This window comes from Phoca vitulina, unplaced genomic scaffold (genome assembly GCF_004348235.1).
Source record: "Phoca vitulina isolate PV1807 unplaced genomic scaffold, GSC_HSeal_1.0 scaffold9, whole genome shotgun sequence".
Classification (NCBI taxonomy): Eukaryota; Metazoa; Chordata; class Mammalia; order Carnivora; family Phocidae; genus Phoca; species Phoca vitulina.
Genome location: NW_022589712.1, coordinates 15,474,830 through 15,496,939, shown reverse-complemented (window position 1 = coordinate 15,496,939; position 22,110 = coordinate 15,474,830). Strand labels below are relative to the sequence as shown.

The window sequence follows — 22,110 nt, the reverse complement described above, 5'->3', positions numbered from 1 at the left end:
CTTAAGTTATTTTAGATATCTGATAAATAAATGCAAAAATCAGTACCAATAACAGAAAGTGTGAAATTAATATTGGTTTGCGATATGATCATAATTGTCATAATTTTTGTCAAATTTTGCAATGGTCAAAATTGTTTAAAATGTCATAATTTTTACAACTTTACACACCTTGATCTGGGTTATGGATCTTAGCAGTTAAGATACACTTTCTATTTTTCTTATTTTTTTAAAGATTTTATTTATTTATTTGACAGAGACACAGCGAGAGAGGGAACATAAGCAGGGGGAGTGGGAGAGGGAGAAGCAGGCTTCCCGCTGAGCAGAGAACCTGACGCGGGGCTGGATCCCAGGACCCCGGGATCATGACCTGAGCCGAAGGCAAACGCTTAACAACTGAGCCACCCAGGCGCCCCTAAGATACACTTTTTAAAAAGTCATTTTAGGGACCCCTGGGTGGCTCAATGGGCTAAGCGTCTGCTTTCAGCTCAGGTCATGATCGCAGGGTCCTGGGGTCCAGTCCTGCATCGGGCTCCTTGCTCAGTGGGGAGCCTGCTTCTCCCTCTGCCTGCAGCTCCCCGGCTTGTGCTCTCTCTCTCTCTTTCTGACAAATAAGTAAAATCTTTAAAAAATAAAATAAATAAAATTAAAAGTCATTTTACATTGCTATAAAACAACATTTAAGGTATGTGACTATACTTTCCAGAATGTTTTCCCCCTAAATTGACAAATTACTACTGATACCTCCACTTTCATTATGTAAATTTAGAATTATGGCCAAAAATGCATGATTCCCAGCCAAACTAATAACTATTATGTAAAGATAATTAAGTTATCATTTCCCCCCCCAAATCTTTCAATACTCAGATTAGAATAATGATATGAAGCAGGAAAAGCACATAAAGTGAATACAGACTTATTAAATATAGAATGGATTTGCCTTCAGCTCTAATTCAGACTCAAATGCCAGTTGATTTATTATCTCTGGATTTCAATGGGATATGCATGCATATATCATGCACATGTGCCTCAGTGTTTTCATTACAGGCAAAAAAAATCTCATACATATTCATTACTGAATATTTAGGGAAGTCATATAAGCAAAAAACATTTTTTAAAATAAAAGTCATCTATAAATATTGTTAAATGTTAAATAATTCAATATAATTATGGATGCATCTCAATATAATTATGCTGAGTAAAAAAAGTCAGATGAAGAAAACTATATATACAGCAGATGATTCCATTTCTTTTTTTTTTTTTTTAATTTGTCTGAGAGAGTGTGAGAGAGAGTGCATGCGTGCAAGGGGAGAGGGGTAGAGGGAGAAGCAGACTCCCCACTGAGCAGGGAGCCCCTTGGGGTGCTGGATCCCAGGACCCTGGGATCATGATCCAAGCTGAAGGCAGACGTTTAACTGAGCCACCCAGGGGCCCCTAGATGATTACATGTCTGTAAATTTCTATAAAATTCTGGAAAATGCAAACCCATTTGTAGTGACAGAAAGCAGATCAGTGACTGCCTGAGAAGGTAGGGTGGGGCCAGAGGGGCTAGAGAGAGGAATTACAAGGGCACATGGAGAGATTTTTGGGTAAATGATTGTGCTCATTATCTTGACTATGATGAAGATTCCAAGGGTGTATGCATTTATCAAAACTCATCAAATTGTACACTTTAAATGTGTGCAGTTCTTTCTACACCAATTATACCTGAATAAAACTGTCAAAAAAATATTCTAAGGGACTCTTGACAACTTTCAATCAGAGGATTTGTTCCATACAATTTTACTTTAAATACTGAATATTGCAATCACTCACTGGATATTAGTATCACTAACCCATCATTTTTACTGAAGAAAACACCCCGTAATTTTGCACTCTGAAATAATCAGTGTTTTAAATTCTCTCATAGAAAGTAAAATTCAGGGGCGCCTGGGTGGCTCATTTGGTTAAGCATCTGCCTTCGGCTCAGGTCGTGGGATCGAGTCCCGCATTGAGTGCCGCATCGGGCTCCCTGCTCGGCGGGAAGCCTGCTTTTCCCTCTCCCACTCCCCCTGCTTGTGTTCCCTCTCTTGCTGTCTCTCTCTGTCAAATAAATAAATAAAATCTTTAAAAAAAAAAAGTAAAATTCAAATATTTTACTCATAATTTCTTCCAAAGAATTCTCAAGAGCACAATAACATTCAAAACAACATATCCAAATGATTATTTCATTTTTCAAAGTTTTCACTGATTTAGTAGCATAAGCAGCTGCAGATTTTGGAATCTTGTTTATGTAATTAATTATGCTCCCAATGAAGTTGTAATGAAGTCACATGTTGGGGGGAGGAGGGGGAGGAAAAGTGTATCTAGTTTCACTATTGATTTTCTATCTTTTATTCTGATTTATCACAGCTACCTGCTTATAGATACTGCATTTGTAGGAGCGACAAGAAGTCATTAGAAAGGAAAAGAAAAAAAAAAGCAGCCAATAGAATTGAGATCAATCCCCAGGAATACAGAATCTCACCACCCATCAAATGAAATTTAGATGGGAGTTCTAGCAAATGGGATGAAATAGCTAACCTCTCCTGTGTACTTGATTTTGGTAATTCTTCAGGTCAACCATTGGTCTTTTCATTGCTAATCACATGCAAACAATAACGAAGTATTTTTTGATGTCAAAGACAGCAAAAATATTGTAGGTCTGAGATTAAAAATTCATAAGGGGGGGTCGCCTGGCTGGCTCTGTTGGTCTTGATCTCAGGGTCATAAGTTTGAGCCCCAGGTTGGGTATAGAGTTTACTTAAAAATAAATAAAATCTTTAAAAAAAATTCACAAAGGGATTCAAGTTCATAGAGGAACATAAAAATCTCTCAATAATTTACAGTGTGTGTTTCTAATGTCTTTTACAAGTCAGCAAATGTCGACTTATGAAACCCAAGTTTTCAGCCCTGAAAAGTCCCAAGCATTTTGCCTGGTACTTAACTCAATAAAAGTCTGATGAATTAATATGTTAAAATATATATATATTTTTAAATATTGGATACTTACAGGACCTCTGTAGAATTTGTGAAGTGATTTGAAGTTATGAGGATTAAGGTAACTTGGTCTGCCCTGGGGAGTAGGAACCTTCCGGATACCTTCGGATACCCTCCAAAAATACCCAAAGATACCCGGAGAAATCTCTCTCCATATTGGGCAAATAATTCACTATATTGTGGTTCCAGTCATAAGTGTGTGGAGAGCATCCTAACTCTAGAAAAATGAGGAGTCAAAGTTATCCTGGCTTATTGTTCACTGCATTTCAATTGCATTCATTCGTTTGCTTATATTTTAGACACATCTTGAACAAAGTTTAGCTATGGCAGCTACATCAAACTTGTTCTCTGTGAAATTTGCTTTTTTTTTTTTAAGTTTTATTTAAGTAATCTCTACACCCAACATGGGTCTTGAACCCCGAGATCAAGAGTCACATGCTCCTCTGACTGAGCCAATACATAAATGAAAAAAAATTTTTATTTATTTATTTTTTAAATTATTTATTTATTTATTTGAGAGAGAGAGAGAGAGAGTAAGAGCAAGGAGAAGAGACAGGGAGAGGGAGAAGCAGACTCCCCACTGAGCAGGAAGCCCGACGCGGGGCTCGATCCCAGGACTCTGGGATCATGACCTGAGCTGAAGGCAGATGCTTAACCGACTGAGCCACCCAGGCGCCCCTGAAAAAAAAAATTAAAAAAATTTTCTATATATATTATATATAAAAATATAAATACAAATATATATATGCATATATGTGTGTGTGTGTGTGTGTATATATATATATTAACTTCTCCACCCTGCCACCTTTTTTGTTACTTTAGTGTAATCTTGTAATCTTAGATTTGGGTCAGGAGCCAATCTTAAATCTTAGTAAATGAAACTGATAAGACAGAAAGCTGGCTTTATAGTTAACCCAAAGCAATAGGTTTCTTGAAATTTAGAAATTTAGCATTTGCCTGTATTTATGATGTATGTCTACAGGTGGTTGACCTTTGAACTTCATCTGTATATTGAACTTTTTCTGTAGCTTCTACATGAATGTTGGATTATTAGTTAGTCATGAATAAAATAAAATTGTCAATTCTTATAGTTTTCCAGTTTACAATTAGCAAATGGAGGAGAGGAGAGGAGGAATTGGGTTCTTAGGTGATTTAGGTATCTTGATGTAAGTAATTAGCTCAGAAAAAAGTAGGCTTCTTATTTAGTGAATACAATGAAGTTATATGTGGTAGTTTGAAGATTGAAGAGTTTCCATGTTTGAAGTGAAATTGCCTGAAGGCTTTGTAGCTAGAGAATGAATCTGTGGGGGTAGAGTTAAGTGTTGGTTTTAAGTTGTTTTAATAATTTTAATTATGATTGCCTTTTCAAGGGGTTGTAGTAACTCAGATATAACATGTTTCACATTTGTGAATTCATTTAAAACATATTTGAAGAGGTTTTGGTGTGTGCCAAGATGCCTAGCTCTGACTTTAACTCTGACTGGTAAATCTCGCGTGGCCCGTCTTTCCGGAGAAGTTAAGCATGAAGCCTACAAGTTCAGCCTGCTGTGCCGGCAACGTATATTTGTTTTTGCGAAATCTCAAGCTGTTTTTGTGAGAGTATCAGCTCTCGCAGGGGAACCACTCTACCACCAGCTGCCCCATGGGAGAGGATGTGGGGGACACCTGTGTCCTGCTGTTCGGGGGAGAAAGGGCCGCGGGCTAGAAAGCGGGGTAACCGACAGCCTTGGACTGAGAAGTGGAAAATCGAGAACAGTTGCCTTCCTCTCTATAGCTGACACTAATCCAAGCAATTCTTTTTTTTTTTTAAGATTTTTTTTTAAAATTTATTCATTTGACAGAGAGAGAGACACAGCGAGAGAGGGAACACAAGCAGGGGGAGTGGGAGAGGGAGAAGCAGGCTTCCCGGTGAGCAGGGAGCCCAATGCGGGGCCCGATCCCAGGACCCTGGGATCATGACCTGAGCGGAAGGCAGATGCTTAACGACTGAGCCACCCAGGCACCCCTAATCCAAGCAATTCTAAAAGTATCTCCAAAACGCTAGAAAAGAAAACCTTCGTGACTTGATTTAGAGCCTTGAGTGGGAAGCACAGTAACTCTGTGCTTGGCACCAAATAGGTACTTACTTGGTAAATGTATGTTGAAAAATAAAGGAATCAGGCAACTAGTTGGCTCAGTGGGTAGAGCATGTGACTCTTGATCTCGGGGTTGTGTTTGAGTCCCACGTTGGGTGTAGAGATTGCTTAAAACAGTAAAATCTTAGGGGCGCCTGGGTGGCTCAGTCGTGAAACATCTGCCTTCGGCTCAGGGCATGATCCCAGGGTCCTGGGATCGAGCCCCACATCGGGCTCCCTGCTCCACAGGAAGCCTGCTTCTCCCTCTCCCACTCCCCCTGCTTGTGTTCCCTCCCTCGCTGTGTCTCCCTCTGTCAAATAAATAAATACAATCTTAAAAAAACACAATCAGACAATAAAATCTTAGGGAAAAACATGGATGAATGAAAGAAATGAATGTAGTGTTCTGAATAGCATATGTTCTATTATATTGAATGTTCTAAATAGTATATCCAAAAGGTTGGGAAATGTCATTGTTAGGGATAATAAATAGTACAACTACTCTTCTTAACAAAAATAACAGAGAGTAACTCCCCAGTTTACAAGTAAGATGGAAAAGGATTCTTTGGGCAGTCCAGAAACCAAAGGTGCTTGTGTGAATCTACAAAAGAGCCTGTTATTCCTTTTTTTTTTTTTTTTAAGAGCCTTAAAATAAGATTTTGCTGGGGCGCCTGGCTGGCTCAGTTGGTGGAGCATGTGATTCTTTGATCTCAGGGTTGTGAGTTCGAGCCCCACATTGGGTGCGGCGATTACTTAAGAATAAAATCTTAAGGGCACCTGGGTGGCTCAGTCAGTTAACTGGCTGCCTTGGGCTCAGGTCATGATCCCAGGGTCCTGGGATTGAGCCCCACGTCTGACTCCCTGCTCAGTGGGGAGCCTGCTTCTTCCTCTGCCTGCCGCTCCCCCTGCTTGTGCTCTCTATCTCTCTGTCAAATAAATAAATAAAATCTTTTGAAAATAAGTAAATAAATAAAAAGAAAATCTTAAAAAAAGTAAGATTTTGCTTTAAAAAAATCAGAATATGAGCATTTTCATGGCCTGAAAAATAAACACAAAGCAAGCAGTTGCTAGTCTAGGCAGACACTGGTGATGTCTTCCTCGGCATGTGGGTTGTACACCGTTGGCTTGAAATCTTTGACCTTGTAATATTTCTCCGAAAATTGGAAAGCTAGATGTGAAAAGCTTTTTTAAGAATTTCCCAAGAACTGAATAAGTATAATCTCACAGAATGGACAGAATGGAACATTTTGATAGTGTTTGTACTACTTACTGATACATTTTCATATGTGCTGACGTTAATCATTCTCAGATAGGCTTTAATAGCATTTTTAGCCCTTAACATCTTAGGTGAGGCCAAAATGCCACTTTTCACAGATATCCCCGAGAACAGAGAACACACACAAAATGCCACTTTTCACAGATATCCCCGAGAACAGAGAAGCTTCCTACGGAAGGAGAGTGAAGTGTTGTACAGAGGCTCAGTGTGGGAAGAATCCTTGCTCTTTTTTGCCTACCAGCTGTGAAATCTTGAGCACCTGATCTAATTTCTCTGGGTCTCCTTCCTCCACTCCACTGGTAAAATGAGAATAATAGGATCTACCTCACAGAGTTGTTGTAAGGATTAAATATGATTAGATATGCAAAGTGCTTTGAACAGTGGCACATGGTAAGTACTGGAATGTTTCCTAAGTAGCAAAAAATTCAAGTTGAAATGGATGAAATGCTTAAAAATTATGAAAACCAACCATTTTGCTTAATATTGCTTAAGAAGCGATATATTCCAGAGAAAGTGGCCTTTATGTACTTCTTCAAAAAAATGATAAATGTGGAAAAATTTTATGCTGGATAACCATATGCCATTATACTACACGCCACGGTTAGGCACAAAATATTCCACTCCTGAATTAACCGCTTACATCAATTCTCCACTAACTTGTACAAAATCCGAGTATGGGATATTTATCTGGTATCTAGTGTCGATATTCCGAGTTTCTTCATTCTTCCAACTATTTGTGAACACTGAGGCACTTTGTTGCCACTTAAAACTGGGGATGATTTTTCTTTCAACCCCAGCACCTTCAGGCTTATGTACCCAATAATCCACCTAAAAATTTGATTTCGTTCAAGTATTTGTTGGCTGCCTTCTCTATTCATGTAACAAGTATTCAAGAGTATGAAGGCTAGGAATGCAAGCCACTTCGGCTGATACTATTCAAAGCCTTCATCTATGGAGAACTACTGACGGCCCATGAAGAAGAGATCTGTGTCGTCATGTCTCAGCATGGCGCGAGGGAGAAGTGGCCTGGACCTCCGGCATCACGCCCTCAAAGAAGGACAGGCACATTTGCAGTCACAGCCTCACTTCCCCGAACTCCCCAAGGAAGGAGGCCAGCCAGTGTCGCTGATGGCATCGCCTGACATCACTAGTTTCGGATGATAGGCGAGCTTGGAGCCGCCGGGCCCACCTCATCCATGGCCTGACTGCGCTACCCTCTCGGTTCCCAGCTCCTGCCACGTGAGGTGTCCTAATATGGTCAGGCTCCGGAGAAGCCAAGGAGCGCTTGCCTTTCTCCTGCTAGTGGGGAGGAGGCAGGAACCAACATTCAGAGGATAACACAGTCCGAAGGAAAGCAGCTGGGGATTTGGGTTCGCTTGCTGGGCGAATGGAAAAGTGCGCTGCAGCAGAAGCTCTGCCTTGGGTTATCAATCATTTAATAAACCTCAGCAAATCCAATCTCCCCCAGGGGCCTTCTGCCCCCCCCTCCCCTTCTGCAACCCTGGGTCGTCCCCCAGCTCGCGTCCCCATTTAGGAATGGGAAGCGCCCGGGGTCGGGGTGGGCTGCCCGCCTGGACCCTGGCTCGAGGCTCGGGCTGCGCCTCAGGTCCTACAGCCTGGGGGGAGATGCTGCTGCAAGGCGTGTCTGGGGCTGTGCTCATGTGATGAAGCGAGGGAAAAACAAGGGGGAGGAGGAGGCAAAGAGGTGGCTTTTTTTTTTTTTTTTCTTTTAAGGAGTTTGCCGCGAGCGCGTCTCGTTCATTCGCAGTCTGGGCGCGTTCGGAGGAGGACGGCGGGAGAGGAAGGCGTTCCTGGGACCTCGCGGGCGCACGGCTTCTCGCTCTTCTCCACGTTCCTGCGATTTGGGGGAAGGTGTAACCGGGCAGCTGGGCGTGGGAGAACCGCAGAAGAGCCATGGGTGCCGGGAGCTCCACGGAGCAGCGGAGCCCGGAGCAGCCGGAGGCGGGGAGCGCGACGCCGGTCGAGCCCGAGCCCAGCGGCGGCGGCCTTGCGGCGGAGGCGGCGCCCAGCGCGCCCGGGGACCCGGCCATCGCTACCGCGGACCCCGCCACCAAGGTACGGGCGCGCCGGGCCACCTGCCCCGGGGACGGGGGTGGGGGTGGGGGGTGGTCCCTCTTTTTTCCGCCTGCCAGAACTTCCCGGCCCGTCCAGCCCATCTGCAAACTCGGGAGCACGCACCCCTCTTTCTAGCTTTCCAGGGTCTCATGCGCCGGGGCGGGACCAGAGCAGCAGCGAGCGCGGCGGGTTTGCATCTTTGTCGTGGGTCTCCGGGGGAGGCGACTGCGCCATCCGCAGTAATAAAATCCGCCCCCCGCCCACCGCTAACAGCCTTTCTCCGCACTCTTCCGGTGGGAGCGACCCAGCCCGCGACGCCCGAGCTGCTCGGGGGAGCCCGAGGGGGGTGGGGTGGGAAGTGACCCACCCGCCGAGGGTCCCTCTTTCTCCCGGATTCAGAAAGTCAGCTGTTGGGCCAGGCCCCGTGTGGCAGCGTGGCGAAGCCGCCACCCGTGGGTTCCGCGCCGCGTATGGTCTTTGGCAGCGGCTGTGCCCGGAGAGACCCGGGTTTGGTACCCAGCCCTGCTGCGGCTGCGGCTCGAGCCGACACCGCCTTCCTGATGCAGAGAAAGCCTGGGGTGTAGCTCGCTCTGAGCCAAAGAAAACCTGGGTAGACGCTGCACTTCCAAAAGGAATGACAGGTTTCGTAAACAAGGCAGCGTCCTCCTTTTCGCTCAGTTCATTGCCTGTGGACTCAAGGGATAAACATACTGGGGGAGTAGTAGTTAGAAGTTCCCAAACGATGCGGTCAGAGACGTAAGCAAGGATTTCTTACCCTTATGTCTATGGAGACAGTGCTGAACCTCCTAGAGATTTTGTATTTTATAGTCTTAAGTCTTCAAGGCTGAAATATTTACTCCTGGCCGCTCTAGCCGCCAAGACTGTGACTTGTTTGATCGTTGTATTTTAGATCTATTTTTCCAGGACGTGTGTTCATTAGCAAGGCGTCACCTAATCTGTTTTGCGATATCCTTATAGGAAGATGGTGGATAACTTATCATACTTCATTTTTTTGTTTTCAAAAACCCCATGTGTTTCATGGGTTGGGAAGATGGTGGATAACTTATCATACTTAATATTTTTTTAAAAGCCCCAGGTTTTACATGGGTTCACAACCCGTGTTTTATCTGAGGATACAAAATGTGAGGAACTTTAGATGTTTACGGTGTGAAAAACACTCCCCCCCCCCAAAAATCTGGGTAAATTTCACAGAACTGTGACCTCATTGCCCTGACCTCTTTAGCTGTCCTAGTCTAGTTTGGGCTGAGAGACTGCACTTAATTAGATTACTTCTAGTCTTTAACTTATAGCTACTTGTAAAACCCATGGCCCTGGGGCTGTAGATACTACCAAGAACAAACTGCTAGAATATCTAATTTTCCAAGACAGTGCCTAAGCTTTGGGCACATGTAAGGTGCAATCCTGTTGAGGTCTAAGTCACATTTTAATATTTAAGTATGTATCACCTTTTGATGCTGATTACTGCCAAAATGGCCACATAACCAGTATTTAGCATCCAGTAGTGAAAGTGGTTTTAAGGTGTAATTGTTAAAAGCTTGCAACTGGGGACATTTTTTCTTGGTTTTTACTACTTCAGGTCTTCTTAAGAGTTCGTGCTGAAATAGGATACTTAATCCCTTCCTGGTAGACTTGAATTTGTTCATTTAAAAATATTCTTTCCATTCTCTTTTTGTCCTTCTTCCATAACCTTATCCTCCCTTCCTAGTCGCCACCATCTTGAAGCAGCCAAGCAACCTCCTTAAAAAAAAAAGACTTAAATAACATCTAGAATATCATTGAGCTTTTTGGCATACTGCCCAGTTATCAATTTGGAGACAAATCAATACACTTACATGTATCCTTGGAAAATGGTGTCGTTTTTCATTTTCAGCTAGCAAAATTTATTACACAGGTTTTCAAAAGTCCTTTTGAAAAGAACTCCCTAATTAAGAATGACTCAGCACATAGCTCTTGCCTCCCCTCTTCGCCCTGTGAAACTCCAGTTGCTGACCTCTGAGTAATCCCATCCGCCTTTCTAGTCTCCTGTAACCCCACAGACCCTTCTCAGCAGTTTGCTGCACATTTGTGAGGTTAGTGACTTGACTGTTGTCCTGGTTCTGGATGCTCCACGAGGGCAGGGACCATATCTGTGTTTGCTCAAGTGTTCCCCCATCCCCCATGGGTGGCATGCTCCCTGGCCTGTAGGACCATACTGGCTCCCTGGTTTTGATTGGACCCTGTCAAGTTGGGGAATACCTTGGGCCATCTACTTTTTCTACAGTTTAACCTTTGACCATGTCATTATTGTGCTCTCTGCCTCGTGTATCAGATAGTGACTAAACCAAATAGGTCTGGTTATTAGTAGACCAAGTGAGTATTTTGGCAAAAAACTCTGATGTAGAGGTTCTCCAGAAATAAAGTGGCTTGTTGGCATTGCAATTTCAAATTGTCTTTAATCTCAAATAGACAAAATAGTATAAAATGTAGGTGGCTCAAATGAGACCACTTTATACATCGACTTAGTTAGGAATTGCATCTTGAGCTTTCTTGACTGGGTGTGTGGACATTTGGGGGTTATGCTAATACACCCCCCCTTCACTGGTAGAATGCTGATCACTAATAAAGGCTATTAACAGATTTTTTCCATCTAAATGATGTTTATATCAGATGCCTGCTGACTCTTTAGTAATTCAGTTTACTTTCTCTCTCTTTTTTTTTTTTTTTTTGCTAATTATGTTACCAGTCATTTACGGAGTAAGTACTCAGCCTTCAGAAAACATTACACTAATTGAATATCACTTCTATCAGATCATATGGAGTGTAAAAAAACTTGATTACTGAAGCCTAACATTTAGGGGCACTGAGGCACAAGTCCCTAAGTCCTGGGTTTATCTGGTGTATTTCAGTAAAATGGAAGGAATCTTATCTTCCAGTCAATCTTTTACAATCTTATACATGTAAATTCTGGGGGACAATGGAATCAATTTAGGCTTAATTTTGAGACTTGGCCATTTTGGCCACTGCAGGGGCAGGAATGTTAGACCATGCAAATGCAAGTAGTAAATAAAGCCTCCTATTCCCCAATCACCTGTTTTTAAAAGTTTGTCTTTGAGGGCGCCTGGGTGGCTCAGTCGTTAAGCGTCTGCCTTCAGCTCAGGTCATGATCCAGGGTCCTGGGATCCAGCCCTGCATCGGGCTCCCTGCTCAGCAGGAAGTCTGCTTCTCCCTCTCCCACTCCCCCTGCTTGTGTTCCCTCTCTCGCTGTCTCTCTCTCTCTCTCTGTTGAAAAATAAATAAAATCTTTAAAAAAAAAGTTTGTCTTTGAAAGAGTATTTTCACTCAGGTGTCAGTAGAGGGTGAGATGACCAATGACAAATTTCCTTAGAGTCTGGCAAATCTTGATTTCTTGAGCCAAGTTCCAAGTAACTTGGAACTTGGCTCTCTTGCATAATTCTCTGAATTATCCTTTTTTGTATTTTCTGCTCAATCAACGACTTCAGAGCTGAAAATGGAGCAGTGGTCAGTTGTAACCTTGAGGCCAGTGTCCCTGGCAGGTGGGAAGATGGGGACTCTTTTCTGTCCTTCTGGTTATGGTTCCATTTGGTTACAAGAGCTACGAAACACCAAAACGTAACCGTGTACTCAAATAGAAGAATCCATCATCTGATTGTAGATTAAAGGATGTCTTTGCCCTTTGTGCACTGAAATAGACAACTGAGTTAGGCAGCTGCATTTCAGAATCCTTCCCAGCCTGAGGTATAGGATGCTTTCTCCCCCTTGCCTTCTGTTTACAAAGCAGGAAGGGAGGACAAAGATGACCTTACTGTGGTTATGCCCCAGTTTTATAATAAGGGCCAGAATTTAGGATTCGGAGAATTATATGTTTGTTAACAGTGGCCTATTGTGTGTGTGGCTACCTGTATTCCTATGGATTCCTCCCAGATTACAAGAGGTGCTACTTTCTGAGTAGAACGCAGTCCAGAGACATTGGAGATGTGGGTGTGGTGAGGACGATCATTTAGCGTGTGGGGATTACATTGCCATCCCTTTAATCCGTTTCGGGTTATCCGTGTAGGTTAGTGGATGTGTGAGATCAGTCGATATCCCCTTGAAATAAATACTTCTGTGATGAACAGGCCTTAAACACGCATCCTTTTGGATACACTTCAGGTCGGCTAATCTCTGCCTTGATCACTTGAAAGCAATTAGAATAAGGATCATTCTAATTTGGTATTTTATAGGATAATTAATAAAACAGAAATAACATGTTTTGCTTTAAAACGGCATGAAGTTCTTTTTTTCCATCAGCTGTAACACATTCAGTATTAGAGAATACCACTGAAAAGAAAATCAAGCTAAATGGTGCTCTCATCCTTGGCCTCTATACTTCTATGTGCTATAGTCTATTCATGAAGTGAGAAGTTAGAATTCAAAGCACTGAGAAAAAGATATCAGTACTTTTATCTCATAAAAAAAAGCCAAACTAAATATCCTTGAATCCAGTTCTTGTTCTCTTATAACCTGAAAAAACTATAACATAGAATGTTTCATTTTAAAATAATGGAGGGGCGCCTGGGTGGCTCAGTCGTTAAGCGGCTGCCTTCAGCTCAGGTCATGATCCCAGGGTCCTGGGATCAAGCCCCGCATCGGGCTCCCTGCTCCTCGGGAAGCCTGCTTCTCCCTCTCCCACTCCCCCCTGCTTGCGTTTTCCGTCTCTCGCTGTGTCTCTCTCTGTCAAATAAATAACTAACTAAATAAATAAAATCTTTAAAAAATAAAATAATGGAAAAACACAAAAAAAGCTGTGTTTGTAAGAGAGAAGCACTATATATTATAAATGTGAACTTCTTTAAATTTTCAAGGGGCGCCTGGGTGACTCGGTTGAGCGTCTGCCTTCAGCTTGGGTCATGATCCCAGGGTCCTGGGATCGAGTCCTGCATCGGGCTCCCTGCTGGGCGGGGAGCCTGCTTCTCCCTCTCCCTCTTCCGCAGCGTGTGCTCTCTCTTTCTCTCTCAAATAAATAAAATCTTAAAAAAATAAATAAAATTTCAAAATCTATAATTATAATTGACTTGTCTATTTAGATTTTGGACGATTTTCTTGCAAATTAGCACCTTAGTAGAGATTCTAAGGGTTGGTTTTTGTATGATCATCCTCTTGTTTCCTTACTCATTAGTATATCTAATAAAAGGATTTAGGAGAAGAGGTTAATAATCTGTAATTTCAGTAATACATAATTCGTATTTCTTATCTTGAATAATTAAGTTATTTAAAACTGACTATAATCTGACTTTCTTGAATCATAAAGTCTTCATAAGATCAAAAGTCCTTGTTCATTGTTGAAATTTTTGTTTAAAAGCATTGCATAACAGGATTTATTTAATGTTTATTTTAATTTTTTTTAAGATTTTTTTTTTTTTTTTTTTAAGTAATCTCTATATCCAACATGGGGCTCAAACTCACAAGCCTAAGATCAAGAGAGTCACATGCTCTCTGGACTGAGCCAGCTGGGTGCCCTTAATATTTTATTTTTCTAAAAATGTTAATGGTTGAGAACTTTGATTTGTAGAGTATGGTAAAAAGTAAGTCTTCTATTACCTCTTCTTGCCCCAGGCGTTCACTGTGGATAGTTTGAAGCCAGTGTTGGTGGTCTCTTGCATGTTCTTTCAAAACTTGATGCATGTACAAGTATATAAATAATAGCACCATTTTTTTTAAAGTAATCTATACAATGTGGGGCTCGAACTCAAGGCCTCGAGATCAAGAGTGGCATGCTCTACAGAGCCAGCCAGGTGCCACGCCCCATGTTTTTCTTTTTACAAATAAAATCATATCACATATGTTCTGCTACTTTAGGTTTGGAATATCTTTTCATATCAGGACATAAAGACTTACCTCCATTCTTATTAATGGCTACATACATTTTCCCTTTATGGGTTGAAGTGCAATAAAAGCTTAACCAATCCCCTGTGTTTACATTGACATTTTCCTGGTCTTTTGCTGTATTAAATTAACACAGGGAATATCCGAGCCCAGATATCTTTGTATGTGTGCAAATGTATCTCTGGGATAGATTTCTGCAAGTGGAATTGCTTGCTCAGAGCATTTATATATATGCATTTAAATTAAAAAAAATTTTTTTTTAAAGATTTTATTCATTTGAGAGAGAGCCTGACCGGCAGAGCGGGGGTTGCAGAGAGGCAGAGGGAGAGAGAGAGAGGGGCAGACTCCCCACTGAGCAGGGAGCCCGATGAAGTGAGGCTGGATCCCAGGACCCCGAGATCATGACTTGAGCCGAAGGCAGATGCATAACCATTTGAGCCACCCAGGTGCCCTTGCATTTAAAATTTTGATAGCCCTTGATAAATTTGCTTTCCAGAGAGATTCTGTGTCATTTTAGGTCCCCACTCCGGAGATCAGCACTAGTTTTTGGATGATTTGCCTCAGTGCAGAGCAGATTTTCTAATACTTGCCATTCTGCACCCAAGTTGGCAATTCAGTTTCCTCAGTGCATTTTTAATTATGTATATTGGCCATATGCTCTGCTTCCATGTACCACCCGATCGTGAACTGGACTGGCTTCCAGAGCATTAAAGGCTATGGTTTATTTTATTGTTAATTTTTAAAGACCCCCCCCCTCCAAAGTTATTCATAATAGGGAAAAAGCAAGTTTAAGAGTAAAAAGGTTGCTCAGGTACTGTTCGTATTTCCTTCTCAAATTCATAAACGGTCTTAATTTTATTTGCCTGGACAATGACCTACTTCTTTAGCAATCAATTTTAAAGTTTCTCCTCTGGCAACAATCTAAAATCATCCAGTTGCCAGAAATTTCTTCATACTTCTGATCCATGAAACATTGGAACCTGGGACTGGGGCTGGGGGCAGCAGAATTCTACTCTTGGGAGAACAATAGGCTAAAGGCCCTCCCTTAGGTTCTATTCTCATTCTCATGACAAACTACAGCCTGGTTCTGTTAGCTGGAATAAATGTGCTTTCCCAGAAAAAAGTAGGTGCTCAAAGCACAGAAATGACAAGATCTTTCCCAGACCATGTTAGGCTTCTCTCTCTCTCTCTCCTTTTTTTTTTTTTTTTTAAGATTTTTTAAATTTATTTTTGTGAGAGAGAGAAGAGCAAGCAAGCACGAGTGGGGGGAGGGCAGAGGGAGACGCAGACTCCCTGCTCAGCAGGGAGCCCGATGCGGGACTCGATCCCAGGACCCTGGGATCACGACCTGAACTGAAGGCAGACGCTTAACCGACTGAGCCACCCAGGCGCCCTGATCTACTGCAGGCACTGTGCCAGGATCTGGGGCTACAAAGAGTGAACTCCAAGAGCTCAGGACTAAGAAAGTCACATGCTTTCCTTCCCACATAGTTAGCTCCTGAATCTGCTCTAAATGAATTGTTTTATGTCTGGAGGGAGAGATCCAAATTCATTTTCTATACTGGTTACCTACTGTTTCCAGTAGTATTGATTCAGTAAGTCCCCCTGTTTAAAACTCGTTTCTGCACATATGCATAAATCTTTATTGATTTTTCATTTTACTTTTAAAAATTCCCTGCTCTGTTTATTTGTATAGTAAATTAAAAGCATTAAGGGAGTGGCTAAAATGTTATCAGTTATAATAGCAAGCCTGGGTTTTTGTTTTGTTTTGTTTTGTTTTTTTTGACAGAGAGCACAAGTAGGCAGAGAGGCAGGCAGAGGGAGAGGGAGAAGCAGGCTCTCCGCTGAGCAGGGAGCCCGATGCAGGGCTCGATCCCAGGACCCTGGGGTCATGACCTGAGCCGAAAGCAGACGCTTAATGACTGAGCCACCCAGGTGCCCGAGCAAGCCTGTGGTTTAAAATACTTTTCTGTTCTACATCTCAGGTGTTAACCTACAGAGGCCTCTTTTAGGCAACAGGTTTGAGCAGTGGAAACTTGAGGCCAAAGAGCCCAGGGCGACCACCTGGCTGAATACAGATGGGCCCATCAGGGGACCCACCTCAGACTAGCTGTAGGCCCTCACTGACCCGTGGGCTACTTAGACGCAGGCACAGTTACCATAAAAGGGAAGAGTCCACACTTCCCCGAGCCTTCTCACCTTCCCGCTTTAAATATGGCCCCCACCCACTGCCTCTTGGCAGACAGCCCCTCCTCTGCTCTCCTGCTCACTGCCCCCTTGCAGTGTATTCAGTAAACATCTATCTCCTTTGTTCTGCCCTGCGTGAAGCCCGATCCACTGGCTTCCACCTGATCGTCACCCCACATTTGGGGGCCCCCATCCGATCGAGACACCCGAGACACCACCTTACCCTGGTCTGCCGTGGCTATGGTAAGTTTATACATCCGTAAATACAAAAAAGTAAGTGGGAAGCAGATGTTATCTTCTAAACTTAATTTTTCTTGGTATGTATTAACATCCATTAAAATTGGTCAAGTGTTCCAGGAGCGCCTGGGTGGTTCAGTCGGTTAAGTGTCTGCGTCGGCTCAGGTCATGATCCCGGGGTCCTGGGATCAAGCCCCACATTGGCCTCCCTGCTCAGCAAGGAGTCTGCTTCTCCCTCTCCCTCTGCCCGTCTGCCTGGCTCATGCTCTCTCTCTCTCTCTCAAATAAAATCTAAAGATTTTAGTTATTTGAGAGCACAAGCAGTGGAGAGGGAGAAGCAGGCTGCCCATTGAGCAGGGAGCCTGATGCGGGGTCAGCAGGACCCCGGGATCATGACCTGAGCCGAAGGCAGACACTTAACCTACTGAGCCACGCAGGCGCCCCTCAAATAAATAAAATCTTTTAAAAAAATAGTGAAGTATTCCATAAACACACGTGAAAGGCATTGGTCTAGTTGCTTGGAGAGATGAAGAGAAAAGAACACGCAGCATTATCCCCGAGTGCCTCACATAATCCAGGTGAGGTGATAGAATCCCTCTAGGAAATAAGGATAATTCAAATAAACTGGATAGACATAGAAGAATCACCATTGCTTGGTACTTGTCTTCACAGTGAATTGTCTAGGTAGCTGCCGTGGAAAGGTAAGGACATTTTGAAGTGTTGCCGGCACATGAGGCCATTGGCTGGGCCAGCAGATGAAGGAGGCATGTTTGTAAGGGAGCGGTGGGAAGGGCATGGTGCACGGGCCTGCAGCTGGGCATCGGGAGAGCTGCCCAGGCGGCAGAGAGCTGGTGAAGCCTGCTCATGAAGAACACAGCAAAGATGCAGTTGCCACATGAGTGGATGATCTGGGAGCGTGGGGGAGGGGGACAAGACCAGAAAGGGTTAAGGGGGGAGGTCGGGCCAGCAAACATCATGATCTGATGACGTATCAGGTGTCTGTGGGCGCAGTGGGATTGGGTGCGGGGTACAGGCCTGACAGGAAGGCAGTCAGAAACCCGGAATGTCAAGACTTCAAATACAGAGTACTTCCAGCAGGCAAGAGCATTCCCCTCATGGTGTAGGTTGCCATTCATTGTGAATTGCTGGGTCACTGAGCCATGCCAAACAATGACAGATGCTTCAGAGAGTATCTTGGGAAGGGAGAACGTGACCTGGTAGTAACAACTTGGGACTTCTGAGAGAGGAGTTTGCAGCCGACTTGACAGGAAATGACAGAGGGCTCTCATGAGAGCCATACCATTCCTCTATCAGGGGTTCCTGTCTGAGCAGAGACCGCCCGCATGGACGGCAATACAGGCTCGTGGGGTGGTGGGTGTGGGAGGCGTAGGGACAGGTCACATACCATAGGATAAGTAAGAGGTGATACTGTGGAAGGAACTTAGGGTACTGGCCGTGGAGAAGGTGGAAATGAAAGTGAGTATTAATAGAAAACTAGGTAGAAGAGACGCCACTGGATTGAACGGCTGTTGGACCCACTGAGTCATCATACATCGGTGACTCTCACCCCAGCATGGCAGGTCCTCCTGCAATGAAAGCGCCTGATGGTTGACTTGGATTCCTTCCATTTGCAGGCAAGGAGTCTAGGTAACATGGGGACTGTTTACTTTCAAAGAAGACATTTCTTTGTCATTTTTTTCCATCTCCACTGCCTGCCCTCTGGTTTGTTGTTCGGAGGACGAGTTACGGTTTGCTATTTTTCACGTCGGAGCATATGACTTCTTACTGAATTGAGCCATTACAGGCTCTGAGCTTGCTGGCACAAGGAGCAGTTGTCTGTCGTCACTCCCTGATATTGACCATTTTTATTTAAGACCTGTTTTTGGTTCTTTTAAGACCTGTTTCATTGCACCCTTGGTAGTTTTCCTTACTCTATACAATACATATTGTTGTGGTGCACAGAACAAGATTGTTGATGTATTTTATGGTTTCTAATCTTTGTTTACATTTTCAGTGCTGGGTGATAATTTTTCACTAAGTTAGCAAACTGTAGAATGCCTCTTAAGAAACTTTGGTTTGAAGTTATCCTTCATTTGGGTATTTATGTAAAACCGTCTTACTCCATACCCATAACAAAGAGGCTATGTAAAGTTCAACCTTAGAAGTGGTCTGTCTGCTTTGAATTTACAGTCCGCGTACACACAGTACAAGGGAGGGGTGGAGATAGGCTTGTTATCTATAGGCCATTGCTAAGAGTTAGCCAGTCTCTCTATGATGAATTTTTCTTAGAGAAATGACACATTTAACCAGTACTTAGACATAAGTTTTGTTTTGTTTTTAGTTTTTATTTAAATTCCAGTTAAGTGAAAATACAGTGTAATATTAGTTTCAGGTGTACAGTTTAGTGATTCAACACTTAGACATGAGTGTCTGACTCCTGTAATGTTAATCTAAATATTTAAATGGAAATTTTTGTTCTTTGGCTCTGTTTTATATGAAGAAAGTTATTGAAAAGTAGTGGAAAATGTCACCACTAATGTTTACTAAATCAGTCTTGATTATTACCATCTTTTCTCCAATCCTGACAGAAGTTAGTGTATAAAACTTAAACAAAAAGGAGTTGACAAGTAATGGGGGCAAAACCCCAGTTGGTTTGGTTTTCTATCTGATGTTTTTCTTTGTAAAACCTTCAAGAGTTTAAGTTAACTTTAAACTCAGTTTGATGGTAGTTTTAGATCTGGCTCTTGTTTACAATATAGAAAGTTGTTTTGCTTTGATTAAAACGAAGGTTGATTATTCTTTTGATACTAATTAAAGACATACTAAGGTCTTTGGAACGCTCAAAAGGTTTTTGTCCTCCATGCAGAGTCTGTGGTGACCGAAGAGGACCTACAATGTTATCTAGAAAGAAAGATTTCAAGTCAGTTCTGGAACTGTGCCTGATAAACAGTCCTCCAGGACAGGGAAGAATGCAAAGAATGCTTAAGTATTCAGGGAACTAGGTCATGGTTTAAAGTATTACATTTGTCAGAGAAAGTTTCTCAAGCAGGCCCTAGGATCCTTGGATCCCCACTTATTCCTTACCCAGGGTGCTTTAGTCTTCGGCAAATTAGGTGACTGAATTCACTTCTCAGCCTCTAGGAGGGCTGGGCTAGAAGTAGCAGATCTGCCACTCCCCTGCACTTGCACCACCAAAAAGACAACGTTAAAGCTCTAGGTTAGTGACCGGAAAAATCAGAGATGGCATGTGGTTTTTTGTGGGTTTTTTTTTTTAATTGCATGATCTCAGACTAAAAATTACTTTAAGAGTATGTAGGCAAGTGATAATAGACTGTAAATATATTTAGAAAGAAGAGGGAAATCAGAGCGTTCCTTTTAAGTGAACCGGGTGTCTGTCTGTCTTTTTCTTTCTTCCTTCCTTTCTTTCTTTCTTTCTTTCTTTCTTTCTTTCTTTCTTTCTTTCTTTCTTTCTTTCTTTCTTTCTTTCTTTCTTCTTTCAGATTTTATTTATTTGTAAGGGAGAGAGAAGGAGAGAGAGAAGCAGGCTCCCCACTGAGCAGGGAGCCCAATGTGGGACTCAGTCCCAAGATCCTGGGATCATGACCTGAGCCGAAGGCAGACGCTTAACCGACTGAGCCACCCAGGTGCCCCGAACTGGGGGTCTTTCTTGGCTGCCAGTGATAAGCACTGCAGGGGACCAGCTGAGTTTCCCGTAACTACTTGTGACCACAGTGCCCACAGTTTGCTGTGGACTTAAGCTCGTAGAACCCGTATTTTGCCCTGAATTGTAGCTGAGTATTGGACAAGAGTCACGAACATGACAGGTCCTGAAGGCAAGAGAGAGAGTGCGTACTCCGACACCAGGGAAGGTGACCTAGAGGATGCTACGGAGAGTATCCCCCGAAAATTCGTATGCTGAAACTCTAATACCAAATGTGATGGTATTAGGAGATGGGGCCTTGGGAGGTGATGGGTCATTATAGGGTTAGCTACCTTCTAAGAAGAGACAGACAGCTTGCTTTCTCCCTACCATGTGAGAAGACAGCACTCTGCAAAGGTGGAAGAGAGCTCGGCCTACACCTTCATCGTGGACTCCCCAGCCTCCAGAACTGTGAGAAATACATGTTTGTTGTCTAAGCTGTGCTAATTTGTCATAGCCCAAACTAAGGTAGAGGAAATGGAATGTCTGGTGAATTGTTGAAAAATGGAGGTGCTTGAGAGGAGGCAAGAGAATGGAAAAATAGTGAAATAATAATAAAAATTTAAGGGCGCCTGGGTGGCTCAGTTGGTTAAGCGACTGCCTTCGGCTCAGGTCATGATCCCGGAGTCCCGGGATCGAGTCCCGCATCGGGCTCCCTGCTCGGCGGGGAGTCTGCTTCTCCCTCTAACCCTACCCCCTCTTGCGCTCTCTCTCTCTCTCAAATAAATAAATAAAATCTTTAAAAAAAAAATAAATAATAAAAATTTAAAAGTGATAAAACGAGGCATGAGGGAACCTTGTCATATGGGGAGAAATACCAAGAGAAAAACGGTCTAGGAAAAGCTGGGCGACCCATTCTTTCTTAACTGCAGGACTTTGCAGAATCTTTAATATGTGGCATCTTTAGCCAAATGCAGTTGACAAATGCAGGGCTGGAGAGGTGAGCGGAGCTGGAAGAGTGGTTGAGGAGTCTGGAGAGGTAGCTTGTGGCTCTGCTGTGGAGAATGTTGAATTCGAGGTGTGACTCCTGCATTCTGCATGTATTGTGATTGGCAATGTGAAGCCAATAATTAATTGGGATCCAAATCTACATCTGTTAGCATGTAGGCGGGGACTGAAAATAACTTTGTTCCTAATCTGAGACTGAGAGAATAATTCTAAAATACTAGGGAAATATGTTCTTTTTTGGTGGGGGCACGGGAAGGATGGGTTTTCATTTCATTCATATAAAAACGATTGTATTTTTTATATGTAATTTTTAAATTAACCACATGTAGAGAGATTCCTTCTCTGGTTAAAATGGGAAAATATGGAATATGTCCCAGCTTTTAAATGTACGTTATTTAGGAAATGCCTCAGATTATCCTGAGATGAAATAGTTCAAGTTTTCATATCCTTATTTAATGACGTCTAGATTTGCTAATATATTTTGGTGGGGGAGGGCAGAGAAGTAGAAAGTTGAGGCAACAATAAGGATCATTAAAATTTGGGGGGTTGAGGACAGTTTGGATTAATTTCATTGTTAGATAAGCCAGATAATTGCATCAGATTGAGATTATATTCAGTTTCTCGTGAGTCTAATAACTGTTTATAGACTCAATATTTATAGCACTTAATTGCAC

The 22,110-nt window shown here is 42.9% G+C and overlaps 1 protein-coding gene across 2 annotated transcripts in view; it reads left to right on the top strand.

Annotated features, from left to right (window-relative positions):
* The first annotated feature begins 7,707 nt into the window (after nt 1-7,707).
* The window catches only part of AKAP12 (A-kinase anchoring protein 12), a 93,301-nt gene continuing 78,898 nt past the window's right edge, over nt 7,708-22,110 (top strand). Inside the window, exons 1-2 of one of the 2 annotated variants that reach the window (XM_032407655.1) lie at nt 7,708-7,800; nt 8,140-8,481. In XM_032407655.1, the coding sequence (XP_032263546.1) occupies nt 8,320-8,481 (162 nt within the window). In that variant the 5' untranslated portion in view covers nt 7,708-7,800; nt 8,140-8,319. Of the gene's footprint in view, nt 7,829-8,139; nt 8,482-22,110 lie in introns of both variants that reach the window. The other variant, XM_032407654.1, reaches the window with a different exon arrangement.